This window comes from Amblyraja radiata, chromosome 26, assembly GCF_010909765.2.
Source record: "Amblyraja radiata isolate CabotCenter1 chromosome 26, sAmbRad1.1.pri, whole genome shotgun sequence".
NCBI lineage: Eukaryota > Metazoa > Chordata > Chondrichthyes > Rajiformes > Rajidae > Amblyraja > Amblyraja radiata.
The window spans coordinates 7,986,733-8,002,541 of NC_045981.1; the positions used below are offsets into that span (position 1 = coordinate 7,986,733).

Consider the following 15,809-nt stretch of genomic DNA (forward strand, 5'->3'; position numbering starts at 1 on the left):
GATGTCTAATCACAAGCAGATAATAGAACTAGATTTATATTCTTTGGAGTTTAGAAAAATCAGTAAGCTTACTGAATCATATAAGCCCGTTAGTGGGCATGACAGGGTAGATATCAAGATGTTCCCATGGGTAGGAGAATATTGAATGAAAGGATATAATTACCAGATGAGGGTACAGTCATTTAAAACTTGTGAGCGTAGAAACAACTTCTCGCAGAGGATGGTGAATCTCTAGAATTCTCTAATCCAAGGTTTGTGGAGACGAGATCACGAGCTGAGCGGCTATAAGGAACTGGCACAGGAGACGAGTCCTGGAGTCGAACAAGCACAATCATATTGAATGGTGGGGCAGGCCGGAGGGGCTGAGTGGCATACCCCTGCTCTTATTTTCCTATGTTCTTACTTTCCAAAGATGTGGATTGTCTAATCAGATTGTGGCATTCACACTCTGCCCTTAGGATGTTGCTAAATCCTAAACCCAAAAACACAGATGAAAGTCAGAGATCAGTAATGCAAGTGTGCAGTAGAATGGGATTAAATGTGAAGCGGCCTCCAGCAGATGCGGATTGGACTAGTTATAGTTGATTTAATAAACCCATGTGTATTTACTAATCAAAATGCCATAGGAAAAAGTATAATTAATAACAGCCAGGTTGGTAAAGAGAGGATGTAAGATCTAATAAGCAAAACTTAAATTGTTCCAAGAAGAATAGTTAAAATTGGCAAGTTTCCACTGCTGCATGAGTAACAGAGTAATCTTATTCCAGGCCTGTGCAAAGGTTGTTCCAAGCCCTGTATCAAACAACACCCAAGGACATCCGGGGAACAGATGTCTCATCCTCCAGTGGCCTAGGAAGAAGCAAGGAGCCAATACTTCACACTGGTCCTATGCAGCATGATTGAGTTAGATCTTTACAAAATGAGTGACCAAACTTCCACATTACCACTCAATTAACACATTTTAGTGCTCTGAAATCTTGCATTACCATGAAAGTGAGGAGTGTCTGCAATGTTCACTGATTACAGGTGGATCTTGATAACATGAGGCACTGAGCTGATCACAGGTAAATAATGCCTAGATCGATAACAGTATCATTCCATGAAGAAGTAGCTAAGGCTAATAAGGGGCTGGACAATTTACAATAAGGGGCTATTTACAGGACAATTTACTATAAAATAAAGTGTACCCTTGTACCCCAGTACAAGATTAATTCCTAGTTTGTAACTAACATAATTACCAAAGGTTTAGTAGCCTTAGAAGTGGGAAATTCGCAAGGGACACGTGGGATGAACCAGCAAATCTTTCCCTGCTTATTATTGTTTATATCTGGAGAGAAATGTTTGGCACCAACACTCATGTTATTAGACAGCTGTGCAGCATGATTGCTTTGCAATGAAATCCTAATTGCTCAAAGCTCAGAAAATTCTTCACATTCCTATCTTTTGGTTCTTCCAAATTATTCTATATACATTTTCTTCATTCTGTGCCCTTCTCTAAGGATTCTCTCCAAAGTAACCAGAAGAGATCCATCCGCGAGCAAAGAATACCCGAACAACAGGGATCCCAGTAAGTCATGGGAGTACAGCAAGTCACCAAACTATGGCTAGGCAAGCTCCCATTCTACTTTATCTCATCTGCTAATACTCTGCTACTGGGATATCAGAGTAAACAGGAAATCACCAAGAATTCACTTCAGTAAAGAAACATGTGCTGCTCAGAATCCATCTTGAAATAATATTTACGGGTAAGAAAGAGATTTGAATGCATAAATACTACAACACATTCCTCACAGATGGTACTCAGCATTTTAAATATAAAGATTTTTTTTGTGTGGAGTTACTGTTGATCTGTGGCAAATATTACACTTGATAAGTTTCTTCCACGATAAATGGAATAAAATGGTAATGTTGTTAATGAAGGAATGCTGGTAGAATTCCTGCTCTTCCTCAGTTATCGCCGAACGACCTTCAGCACCCATTGGAAATTGCACATACATCAGCTTAACGCACCAGTATGGTGTTCAATAATAAAACCAAAACAGAAGTTTCATACCCAAACTTCTGAAACTAAGTTTGAATCCAGATCACATTAAAGGGACAGGCACTTGCTGAGAAAATATGACTAACTTTTTGTTTGTAAAACAAAGTACTTGAAAAGTGTTTTTACCGAAAAGCTTCTTCCAATTTCTGAATATGCTTCAGTGCATTTGTTTTCTCCTGGTCTCTCTCAGTCAGCAAGTTGTGAATCTAAAGTAAAAATTAAATTATTCTTTTTTTTCATGTATAATACAGTAGGCGTAAAATTAAATGTTACATTACGACTTCAGAATATTAGATATCTAGAACACAAAATGTAATTATATCAGATAAATTAAATGCTCTCGATCAATCAGTGGTCTGGTAAACAAAATAAAATTGAAGTTAGCTAAATCTTATTTCCTTTTGATCTTTGATCAGAAAAAATTGGAATGTGGATAATTTATGAAGTTTTGGTGCCCAATTAAATCCTAAGGGGAAGACACATCAATATAGGCTAACATACATTTCTGCTCGATCTAGAATGGAAATTCTAACCTGGAGGAGATGGGGGGGGGGGGGGGGGGGGGTGCAGAGGGAGAAACAGGCAGACATATTTTCTGTCAGCATACCTTTGTCATATTGTTATCATAAATAATTGTCTCAATCAGTTCCTCAGTTTTACTCCGTTCACTTTCTGTTCCAAGTGAGAATACTTCCCGAATAGGGCAGTAAATGCGGCCAACCGCCAATCATACCCATGCAACCAATGCAGCAGCGACACCAGCAAGTGCACACCTCGGATAGGTTGTTCAGCTAACTTGCACCTCTCATTCCAATGACAAAATATTCTTGCAATTATGGAAAGAGATTTCATTTCCAATTTCCTCCCTTTCTGTTAGCAACCTTTAATCAATCAGTGATGATCAAAACTGGTGTTATTTTAATGCAGATACCTTTGCGAGTTGCTGGGCAAAGCACTGGAGGTGGGGCAGGGGGAGGGGGAGGGGGAGGGTGAGGGGGGGGGGGTGAATAAAGCAAGTGAAGACTATTTACTGGCAAATAGTCATAGTGTTTTCTGCAGCGTCGAGGAGTCTAAACCTAAGGTGAAAGTGAAAGGGGAAAGATATAAAAAGGACCTGGGGTGCAACCTTTTCCACACAGAGGGTGATGCATATATGGAATGAGCTGCTAGAAGAAGCGGTAGAGGGGGGCACAAATATAATGTTTAAAACCTACTTGAACAAGGGTATGAATAGGAAAGCTTTCTAGGGATGTGGGCTAGACGCAGGTAAGTGGGCTAGTTCGGCTAGGAAATAGGTATTTGTGCTGTATAACTCTATGTCTCCACTAACCTAAAGGATGATTCCTAAAGCTCGGTGAGAGATCTGGATTCCAGAATTGAGAGCCAGAATAATTCAGCACTTCCCGACTGGATGGTGTTCATTGTGCAGCTTTCTGCACATCTCTGTCTCCCACTTTTCCCAGAAAGTATTCTAATTAACGCATATCCTCACCAAAGTTCAAGGTTGCGAGATTAGTTTATTGTCACATGTACCAACTAAGGTGCAGTGAAATACAAATCTTGTTATTTCCTATGTTTCTCCATTGTTGCTAACGCAAAACATATCTAGCAGATGGAATCACTAAGAGTATTTTCAATGACAATAGGTTTTAAAGCATCATTCAGGCAAAAGCTAATTTAATTTAAACATATATCCAAGAGGCGTAGAAAGGAACTGCAGATGCTGCTTTAAGGGCCTGTCCCACTGTACGAGGTAATTCAAGAGTTCTCCCCTGATTCGAGCTCGTGTAATGTACGTAGCGGGTACGTAGGGGCTCGTACGAGTAAAAAGTAACAATTTTTTTCATCAGGAGTATTTTTTTACTCGTGGACATTTTTCACAGTTGAAAAAACGTCACGAGTTTACCGGATTTCCCGAGTACCTACCGTTACTCGTACGAGCCGCTACGTGACATCCACGAGCTCCTACATACCCGCTACATACATTACACGAACTCGGGAGAACTCTTGAATTACCTCGTACAGTGGGACAGGCCCTTTACACTCCTGTCATCTCCCGACTCTCAGTCTGAAGAAGGGTCTCGACCCAAAACATCACCTATTCCTTTTCTCCAGAGATGCTGCCTGGCCCACTGAGTTACTTCAGTATTTTATTTCTATATACAAGAGGCCATGGATTGACAATATTGGTTTTTGTGCCTGGAATCATATAAATTGTTGGATTCCTGTTGGCAGTCATATTGTGGTGTGAAATACCAGGCAGTATTTCCCAAGATATCCCGAATGGCTTCCCCACAGTGGGACCAGGATATCTGTATATTCCTGAGAACAGATGTCTCTTCCTCCTGTGGCCTACGATGAAGCAAGGAGCCAATACCTTGCATTGGTCCTAAGGAGCATAGTTGAGAATTAGATCTTTGCAAAATGAGTGATCAAACTTCCACATCACCACTCTCTAGTGACACATTTTAGGGCTCTGAAATCTTGCATTACCATGAGAGTGTTTGCGATGGTTATTGATTACAGGTGATATCATGAGGTACTGAGCTGATCAGAGGTTAACAATAACTCCCAAGATATTCAGAATGGCTTCATGCCAAGGCAGGGTATTTGCAGATTCTTTGGGTCATGAGCAATGGTTGAAATTCCGAAAAGTGAGAAAATAATACCCATAAAATTAAATTTTAGTAAACTATTAGTCTTTACATTTATTTCCTGCTGTTTGAATGTTTAATAAAACATTTAAACTACTGGTGTTTGATATTACTAATGCTGTACTTGTGCTAAGAGAATGAACAGCTGTAATAGCTGGCTATCGCAAAACGACTATTTTAACAAGATAAAGCATGAGGTTTTTCTCTCATTCTCTGAGTCTTCTTTATTACATTAGTAACATTAGGGGTTCTCCTGCACCTTGCACCTCTTTAAAGGAAACATTAGCCTATATTACACATTCCCTGGAAGTATAAAAAAAAGCTGCTAGCAGCAGTTCTAATTACTGAGCCCTTCTACTGGAATGCTGCTGCCACTGTTTCGTAGCTTTATACGGACACAAAGCAACAGGTCATCGGCACAAAGATGGTGTGCTTTGCATGGACACCACACTGTCCTCTCACCAGAGGGTGGCTTTTAACGGTCAGTTTTACCACATTTTGTTTCAATGTGACACATGAAACAACCGAGTGGCAGCAGCCAGAACTAAATGTACCCGGTTAATTTAAGGCCTTCCTGCTACTTTCATGCTTCAGGTTATTTACTACTGAATGGGAATCATTTCCAAATCGAAAAACGGCTGACAAACAAACATTCTTCAAGAGCTGCAGCAATTTATGGTCTCATTTCTGTCACAGTCATTAAGGACAGGTATTTCACGGCCACTCATGTGACTGTGAGGAGTTTGCAGAAACAAATGACTAAAGGTAGGGCAATTGTCTTTCCCAATGATGCAGTACCTCCTGCTTAGTTGTTTCTGGATCTGGAGGCAGAAGAGGAGTGTTATAGATGGGAGAAAGAGTCATTAGTGGGTGAGGGGGGAGAATCTTGAATGCTGTAGATAGTTGAACTTATTCAACCCCATACCTATTGAGAAAATAAATTAAGAGTGCATCAACTGGATCATTGTCATTTACAGATAATCTCACTGTCAATCATTAGAAAGTGTAATGATCAGAATGTAAAGATTAGCGATTAGATATTAGCTGATATATTTATCAGTCCTACAAATCTCTCAGATGGAAATCAGATATAACTATTTCTGTGTGTGTGCACTGATTGATCCAGTTGGGGCTGTTAATATTCATTTTACAAAGGATAAAGCACATCCAAGATGTACGTTGTTCTCCAAAGAAGACCATAAAAGTTTAGGCTGACTACCAGTACTGTGGTAGTCAGTGGAAGAAACTGCCGATGCTGGTTTACACCCAAGATAGACACAAAATGCTGGAGTAACGCAGCGGGACAGGCAGCATCTCTGGATAGAAGGAAAAGGTGATACCTCGGGTCGAGACCCTTCATCAGACTCGTCTGAAGAGGGTCTGAAGGGACTCAAGCCGAGACGTCACCAATTCCTTCTACCCAGATATGCTGCCTGTCCCGCTGAGTTACTCCAGCATTTTGTGTCCATCTACCAGTACAGTACCAAGGGTGTGCTAGAGTTGCTAAAATGTGAAATCAAGGTTTTATATCGCAACCATGTGGATGTAAAAGATTCCGTGCTCATGTAGTCATACGCCCTATGGCCCAGTTTGTCCATGCTGACCTGAATGCCCAACCACGCCAGTCCCTAAAGCATCATGCTACATGTGACAATAATAAATCAATACCAATAACCATCTTCTTGGGGAACAAGGGTTGACCTAGCGCGGGATACTGTGTAACTTTGTCAGAGCCCTTTATGTGGCGACTATTGCATACCACGGTATGCAAGCAATAAATTTCACAGTGACTTGTCACATGTGATAAAGTATTCAAATCAATTCAAATCAACTAAACTACAAATTAATCACTTCACATACTTTGGTATATCTTGCACTTAAACTTCTCTACCTACATCTCCTAAAAACAATTTTGGTTCATCTGATTTTTGATGTGCCCCCATCAGTTGTTCACATGTTGTCAGCATTATAACAGCATTTCCGTCATTACCTTCCTTTCATGAAGGCGTTCCAGATGCAGTTTTTCTTCTTCAAATCTACCTGTTTGATCCTGAAAAAAATACGTTAAATAAACATGAAGGCATTAATAATGTAAGAAAGACAATTAATGATTCAAATAAAAAATTCAATTTGCAAGTTTGCTTGTCTTTTTACAGAGTTATTAAACTAAGAGGAACATTTAGGGTGTGTGTCCTTGTGTCGATTGAGAATAAAGTTGTACACTCCCGTGCCCAACTCCCACGTTCTACTCTGACCCCACTGACCCCAGCTGCACATGGGGGACCAATTCCTGACCTTCCTCCATTGCTTTCAGAATCTGCACAAAAATAGGTGTGTTACGACAAGAGTGTGCCCATAGCGTTTAGATGTCATATTAACTGGGAACAGAACAATTACATTCTTACTTGCTGCAGCTTTCCAAGCATATAAAACACAACAAATAAAGATAAAATAAATTATCAGTTAAACTGGAAAGTTATCCTCTGATTTTCTTCCTCTCCAACTGGGGACATAGATGGCCTCCTTTTAATGATTGCAGCAACATTCTGTGTTTAATTACAATCTTTAATCTTGAAAGTATCCCAAGATACACCTAAGTGTATTCAAACAATGGACAGAATAGAGAGCTGACACAGAAAAAAAAGCCCTAAGTGGGATAAGAAGAGATAGCAATAAAGTGCTCAGATACTAATCAACAAGCATAATGTGCTTCTGATTGTACAGAGGTACTTCAGGTTTGCAAAGATTACAATAGATGCATCATTCTAGTCATGCTTCCATGCTGCTATGTTTGGCTGTCGGGGGCCCTGGTAATGGTCACAATGAAGCTTTACAGCACCAGGATTATGTAGGCCAGGAAACCACCTTTACCTCACTGACAATGTCATAAAAACATAGAAATTACATTTCCTTCATCTACTGTATATATGTAACTTCATTTAAAAATAACATGTTAAACGTTGCATCCTAATTCCATGCAAATCCTGCTTTGGTCCTGACCTGAAACGTCACCTATCCATGTCCCCCAGAGATGCTGCCTGGCCTGCTAAATTACTCCAGCACTTTGTGTTCTTTACTAATCAGTCCGAGGATATCTAATTCACATCTCTCTTCCTGGCAACTCTTCTGCATTCTTGCTTCTCCAAGAAGGTTTTAAAAAATATACCTGGACTAATGTATTGATCTGGACTGCAGTTTAACAAATGTTCCCACATAAGTGACCTTGGGTTGTTAAAGTTGTCCAAGATTATTGCTCTAATGTTTTAAACATTTCTGATTTTTGTGCAACCCACTTCTATCTGATATTCACTGACTGCAATATATACAGAGAAGTAGATTATTTTTCCTTCCTAGTCTTTAGTTTTGTTCATGTGATGTCAATGCCTTTTTGGGTGAAAACAAGAAAATATTGACAAGCTTCTGTGGCACATTTATGGATAGTAAATATTGCAATCCCAAAGTTACCATGAACGTAAAATATATATTAGAACATATTGTTTTTTTTACAGAATCTAAGTGTCATCAATGCACATTAGTCCACCCATTTTTCGTAGACATTGATTCATCAGATTTCCTAAGTGTCATTCAAGATTTTTTTTAAATGTAAATCAGAACAGGGACTAACAACGAAGTATTGAATCTGGTGTCCAGTCTTATACTGAGCTCGTCCAAGATCTAGAATCTGCACATCTCAGCAGCGTTAGTTGACTATCAAAGGCCTTTCCATTGGTCCTTTATGAAAACTTCCACAATTTCATTGTTGATATTTTTAGGATGTTTCTTTCATTGTTTAGTGGTCTTAATGTTGCAGTATTGCAGGCTGTCTTTGCAAAATCTAGAAAGCAATTTATCCATTGCAATATTTCCTAACCTTAAATTCAGCTGGCCTAATATAAGAATGTGTGCCTTTTAACATGTCAATTTGAATGCAAACAAAATAATTCAAAAATGTAAAGGGTGTGGCAATATTGAAATAAAAATAAATAGATTATGAAGAGATTTAATCTTGCAGGTTATATTAAAAAAATCAGTGCAGTCTTTTGATTAGAATGCAGTATTTTTACAGAGAGCTTATTATATGCTTAATCCAGTTTGTCCTTGGATTGCCCTGATGTTTCAAGAAAAATACATTATGTGAATTCAAAGTGGGATTTACAACTTTGTGCTCATGTTCCCCCCTATTCATTTACTTCTCAAAGATGGACAGTATAGCATAGGATATTGTAATGTATTTCCAGTTTTCGTAAGAAGGTCACCCCACAATTACACCTTTGCATCAATCTGGTTGAAATGTGCACAATTTACAAACCTCTTTCTCAGGGCTTTGTTCAATGGCTTATTCAACAATGTAATCCAAATAGAACTAACAGTACATTAATTTTCCAAACAAAGTATTAGACTTCTACACTGTGACATAATTTCCAATGAAATTGGCTGAAGAACAAATTCAATAAACTCATATAATTTCAATAGTTATTTTTCTTGGACTAAGATTGTCATCAGTTAATGAAACATTTATCAATTTACATATGTGATCTTCATCTAACCTTCAGTAAAACCCACCCTTAACTGTTGCTGTTTCTGATGCTCATTTTCCTGCTTCTCTTTCTTCAGCTGGTAGATATTCTGCCCCAATTCTTCAATGGCATCAGCTGCCTGTTGTAAGAGAGCAGAAATGGAAAAATAATAGCAAGATTAATACTCAAGATTTACAAAATACTACAACACAATTACAAAGAAACCAAATTAATGGAATGAATGCTAATAGATGACAACTTTATTGTATAGGTCAATTTGGGTGCTATGAAGCAGTTGTAAATAGTCTAGAAAACATCTAAAGGCATCGTGCAATGTAGATAGAGTCTGCCACTCTTTGTGCATCACAATGCTTTTCATTTTTTCCTTTTGTTTCGGAAAAGAAAGTTGGCAAGTTGTTTGGGGAAGGGTGGGTTGATATACAAGAATAACAGTCAAATTATGAGCCTTTGTATACCTTGGCAGCTGAGAGTGCATGCTCCTGCTTTATGTTGTTCAACTCTGAGTCACGTTTCATTTGTATTTGCCTCATGGTTGTTTCATGATCCTCCAAAATTTGCTCCTTTTCTTTCTGAAGCGAGTTGTATCTACGGGGACAAGAGAAGCATTTTTTATTTTATTATAAAGATTCCAGCTATCTTCAGGGTCCATTTTAACTACAAATTTATGCCAGACTTTAAGCATTTCTCCCTGGAACACTATTAAAGACGAAATAATATTAGATTGCCAATAGATGTTAGCACCCAGCAAGACCTTCAAGTCTGTGTAATTGGGTGTCATTTACGCGACATCATTTACGCGTCACGATGTGTGATGCGCGCATGGCGCGTATTGAGGCACGGTGGCGTATGCAGTGATGCGCGGTAGCGCGCGGCGCCCCAAGATTTGGGGATTCTCAAAATCCTCGCACGCCACCTGCGTGACGCGCAAATGACGCCCGTGGGACAGGCCCTTAAGGAGCTAAACAACAATAACCTGAACATTTATATTACATTCTATGCTATAATTTCTGGATATTTTACCACTTTTTTAAAATGCCATTGAAAGAATGACCTTGAATAATACATTTATTCAAAGTAGTCAGCTATTAAAAACCTTCTTGCATCTTAGGGGCCAGATGACACAATAAACTGTTAGAGAGCACATCTAATAATGCAAAAATGTTTCCCCAACCTAACACATGGTTTACCAAACCCCAAGGATAACAGCTGGCCTATGTAGATGTCATTACTATAGATCTTATAGCTGAAACAATAACCTATGATGTGAATCATTAGCATCTTAAGTTATGTTTATATTACAGACTGTTAAGTGATTTAATGGCATGTATGCATCTGATGAATATAATGAAGGATCATAAATAATGACTGTGAATGACAGCCATGTAGATAGAGATTAGATTGTAGCTTTGCAGCTGGCATTGCTTGTTATATATAATATAATCAGATTTTTATCATAAATATATATAAATGCAACAAATCAATTTCAGTAGTACATAAACAGAGGTTAGAATTAAAATTTAAATCCCCGATAAAAATTTAATCACTTAGTAGAAATAAGGTTGATGTTTTAAGATTACAAGATTTTAATTTGCAGCGTTTTTGAGATGTGAATGATGCTTTATATTTCACGGCAATGGCAATGGAAATGGAGAATAATCAGCTTTTATTAACATTATTTTATAGCCTGTATTCATAATTAGCATTATTTTTCAAAATGTCTTTAAAACGTGCATTTTTATAACACCACACTCACTTATTCATGCAAAATATTCCAAACTAAACATGTTATTTGCTGAATGCTCATTTTGAGGCACATTATAACTAGCCCCCTAGCAAATATTTAAACAGCAGCTTTAAAGCAAATCAAAATCATACATGATCAAAGACTAAATGTGCAAATCCATATCAAGCCACATTATTCTGTGTTTGAGGAATCCAATCACATTTTTGCACCAGAATGAAAAATGCAGCCATCTTTCAAAAGAATGTTGAAGGATGAATTAAAACGGTGTTTCTTATGTTATTAAGCTCACTGAGTGCCAATTTAATTGTCCGGTCGTTATCCGGCTCTGTTTTTGTAATAACCAAATTAACATTCCAAGCTTTAGCTTTAGAATGATTCACCAACATTAACTTTAAACAACTTTAGTTTCTTTAAACTTGCTCTTGAAATGGTAGACAAAAGCTTGGAATTAGCAAAGTAACAATATTTCTGAGATAAAAAATAGGGTGGAAAAACTCCATATTTGTCAGAATTTACCAGAGTCACTTGAGGACAATTCTAATTTAATGGTCTAGATATTAACTCAGCTGCCAAGGGGGTTAAGAGCAAAATACGATAAATATGGCACTTTCACATTGATGGATGTTGGGGCACTTTAGTGTCTGGCAAGCATAGGTGGGCTTCTAATTAACAATAGGATTTGAATTTTAAATGTATTGCTGCTGCACAGATTGTGCAGGAGTCAGAATACCTGGGAATGGGAGGCAGGAGTTATCAGCTCCACAGGTTAAGTGCCTTTTCCATCATAACTGGAGGGTCAGGTTTACCAAGAATATTCTCCATAAGACTTTGCTCATCCTTGTCCTCCTCACTTGAACACCACTCTTCCCAAGGTCTGACCAAAACCCATTTGCCATCAGTCTGAAGAAGGGTCCTGACCCAAAATGTCGTACGAACATTCTCTCAAGAGATACTGCCCGACCCGTTGAGTTCCTCCAGCATTTTGTTCTTTCTTTATGTTCCAGTGAGAGTGTGTGAAGGCACATCACACTATTTTCTGGGCAATATGTACCTTAATTTTATCTCCTGCAATTCCCGGCAATTCATCTGGCAACGTTGTTCCAGTTCTCCCTTTTCTTGAGTCAGCTTCTGTCGCACTAAAGTGCTATTCTCAGCTTCCACAGTGAGCAGCTGGACACGGGTCTCCAGTTCTTTCACCGTATAATTCTGCAAATGGAAGGAAATAGTAAGAAAATACTCTACCTGTGACATTTCCTTCTCTGGGCTACATATTTGAAGTAGACACCTATAAACAAGGGGCTTCTGTTTCCATCAAGAGTCAAAAATGTTTTATTATCATATGTCCCGAAACAGAACAATGAAATTCTTACTTGGAATGTCGGATGATTTGAAAGCACATTTTTACGTGGTAGCTCATTGAGAATCTATATATAATAGCTAATACATTGATACCACCAGAAATTATATTTTTATTTGAAGACAAGAATATGTGAATATGTAAACATAGTACATAACGGGGGAAGAGAAAACAAAAGTTCAATAAATAACAAATATAGTGTAATAATAATAATATAGTCTTTTGCAGTTCAGATCTCAGAGCTTATTCATTGTTGTGTTTAATAGCCTGATGGCAGTAGAGAGGAAGCTGTTCCTGAACCTGGACGTTACAGTTTTCAGGCTCCTGTACCTTCTTCCTGATGGCAATGGTGAAATGAGTGTGTGGCCTGGGTGGTTTGGTTCCTTGGTGATTTTGGTTGCCTTTTTGAGGCAGCGACAATGATAGATCCGTTTGACAGTGGGGAAGTCAAAGCCGGTGATGGACTGGGCCGTGGTCACAACTTTTTGTAATCTTTTCCGCTCCTGGACGTTCAAGTTGCCGAACCAGGCCACGATACAACCAGTCAGAATGCTCTCTACCGTGCACCTGTAGAGGTTTAGGAGAATCCTCTTCGACATGTCAAATCTTTTTCATCCAGTTTCCACGAGGGTTTTCTAGGTGAGTTCCAGTCTGAACTACTTTCCACGCCTTATTTATGTACAAAGGTTTAAGAATTTAGTCATTGCTACTTGTGAGCTTTAGTGAGTGTGTACACTTCAGGAACCAGTTCAACTTTCATAATTTGATAATTATGTTACAACCTGTTTAAATGAAAGAACCAGTCTGCTGGCACGAGGAACTCTGAGCATCAATTATTCTCCATCTCTACCATTTGATCATAAAGCACATTAATCCGAAATTTCAACTACAAATACTATCAGTGTTGAATGTGAATGGAATGCTCTTCTGCACATTAATGATAAAAAATCAGAACAGAAACTACATGCACTCAAAGGTCACAAATTTGAAACCATTGCAATGATACAGAATACATAATCAAAAGTGATTTTAGATGCATAAACGTTATATATCAAATAATTTTTTCATGAATCAAAATGTACTTCAATTGAGTAATAAGCAAGTTTCATAAATAATTTCTTCTGCTGAAATCTACAAATAGGTATTGTTTGGTGAAACATAAACCAATATTATTTTGTTCCAGGTGCAGTAATTACTCTCTATCGAATAAGTAAAATCAGTGTATCAATGAAAGAAATAAGAAAGAACATGATATCAAGGAAATAGCATGAACCCAATTTCAACTTTATTGATAATTTTATTATATTACATGAGGTAGAGGTGATTATGCAATTGTTAATTCCCTCATCTAACACTACAACAATCTGAATGACAGATTTACAGGTTGGAAACTTCCATGGCAAGTTAACCTTACCTGCTTGTCAAAAATTAGGAGAGCAGTTTAGAACTGACTTACCCACAAACATGCTGGTCCAATCCATAATATGGAACTTAAATCCTGCTTTTCAATCTATTCTGGCTTTCTATTTTTCATAGAAAGTGCATTTGTGTACAGAACACTTGTTCAGACAACAGTTTCGATCATATCTTGCGGTTGTTTGCAATATTTGTAGATAGAAATTCATCCTCTGATGTGTGCTAATTGCATCCTGGGTTTTGGATATGGCGGTGGGAAGAGATCGAAGTCCCCAGGAATGGGTCCTGACACACACCCCGGTTGGAACTGAGTGTATCGCCAGGCCCTGGGCAAAGGATGCCATCCTAGTAGGCAGCAGCCCCTGCCAGCGCATCATCACCCAGTGGCCAAATGTTCGCTGATAGTTTTGTTCCTTAACTCGAGCGCATTAAAGCTACGGTGGTGCAGCGGTAGAGTTCAAATACATTTCACTGCACCTTCGGGTGCATGTGACGAATAAAATTGACTTTGACTTGTGCGGGGATCGCTGGTCAGTGTGGACTCAGTGGGCCGAAGGGCCTATTTCTAGGCTGTATCTCTAAACTAAACTAAAGCTACTTGGACCAATTCATGTCATGGCCTGGTATAGTTAGTAAGGGTTTAAACCAATCAAAATTTTTTAAAGGGTTGGAGGTCAGGCAGCATCCGTGAAGAATAAGGATTGCTGACGTTTCAATGTTCTCCACAGATGCCGCCTGACCTGATTAGTTACTTTTTGTCTTTTCTTTAAGCAATAAAGCGTATTGATTCCAAATGTTAATGAGGCGTTTTCCTGTTTTTATAAATGTTGGGAGAGCTTGAATATTTATTATTTGATGAGTACCTACGTTTGTCCACTATCCATAAACATTTCCTGTCACCCACTATCCATATTGTATCCATTTACATCCTGGTGTTCATACATATTTGACACATCTTGTCCAAGAGCTCTGATCGGAACACTCCAATGGCTAACTGGCTTTGACCTTGAATCAGGGTTTTCCTTCCAATACAAGAGAACAAACAATGGAAAGGCAGTGTGTGCAAGTGAGCAGGAAGTTGTTTGCAAGGGAAGGGAATGAACAAGGGATTTTATGTTTGAATCTCTGGAATGGGATTTGAACCTATAATTGTTTGACTTAGGGAGGAGAGTGAGCTACAGGTTTAAATGCTGGCGGCGAGCCCTGCACATGAGCTATTTGTTTGATGATACGTCAAGTTAATGACTGAAAGTCCAAATCAGCTGATGGCATTCCACTACTTCACAAAGCACCATTTTTAATTTTACTTCACTTTAATAATCATTGTAGAAACGTTAAACCAATGCAGTTGTCATAGTACATCTCTTTGTTTACATGATTTATCAATCTAATGGCATGTTAATCTGATTAACTAGATGAACTCTAAATCTAAATATATTGAACATGTTAATAGTAGAAGTCTCTTGTTCTGTTCTGCCATTGAATATTATGAAAGAATGCCATTTATTCAATGCCCTTAATGTTCAAACATTGATCTCTGTTTGGTTTAAATATACTCAGTAATTAGGTAAAGAATTCCAAAGATTCACTTCCCTCTGGGTAAAGAAAATTCCTCTCATCTGTGTCCTGTACACATAACCCCTTATTTTGGTTCTAGACACTCCACCAGCAAAGTATCATCCCAATAACTAATCTGTCAGCAACCCCCCCCCCCCCCCCCACCCAAAACGTATGGGCACCCGTGTATACAATCGAGCTCCCACGATATTTTTAAATTCAGAACTCCGACATACTACATAAATTTGTTCACAACAGGGATTGGTGATGTTAAGCGCAAGTACAGTGGAACTGGATGGGTTTTTAAACCAATATGTAGAGGAACCGACTAGAGGGCAGGCCATCCTAGACTGGGTATTGTGCAATGAGGAAGGATTAGTTAGCAATCTTATTGTGCAAGGCCCCTTTGGGCAACAATGACCATAATATGGTGGAATTCTGCATTAGGATGGAGGGTGACCCGGTTAATTCCGAGACTAGGGTCCTGAACATGAATAAAGAA

At 38.5% G+C, this 15,809-nt stretch overlaps 1 protein-coding gene across 6 annotated transcripts in view; it reads right to left on the reverse strand.

The window, feature by feature from the left end:
• cep112 (centrosomal protein 112) overlaps window positions 1-15,809 on the reverse strand; it is a 320,895-nt gene that overhangs the window by 171,247 nt on the left and 133,839 nt on the right. For all 6 annotated transcript variants that reach the window (XM_033044129.1, XM_033044127.1, XM_033044128.1 and 3 more), the window contains 5 exons: window positions 12,029-12,183; window positions 9,689-9,818; window positions 9,259-9,351; window positions 6,686-6,745; window positions 2,168-2,247 (listed from right to left, as the gene is read on the reverse strand). In XM_033044129.1, the coding sequence (XP_032900020.1) occupies window positions 2,168-2,247; window positions 6,686-6,745; window positions 9,259-9,351; window positions 9,689-9,818; window positions 12,029-12,183 (518 nt within the window). The remainder of the gene's footprint in view (window positions 1-2,167; window positions 2,248-6,685; window positions 6,746-9,258; window positions 9,352-9,688; window positions 9,819-12,028; window positions 12,184-15,809) is intronic.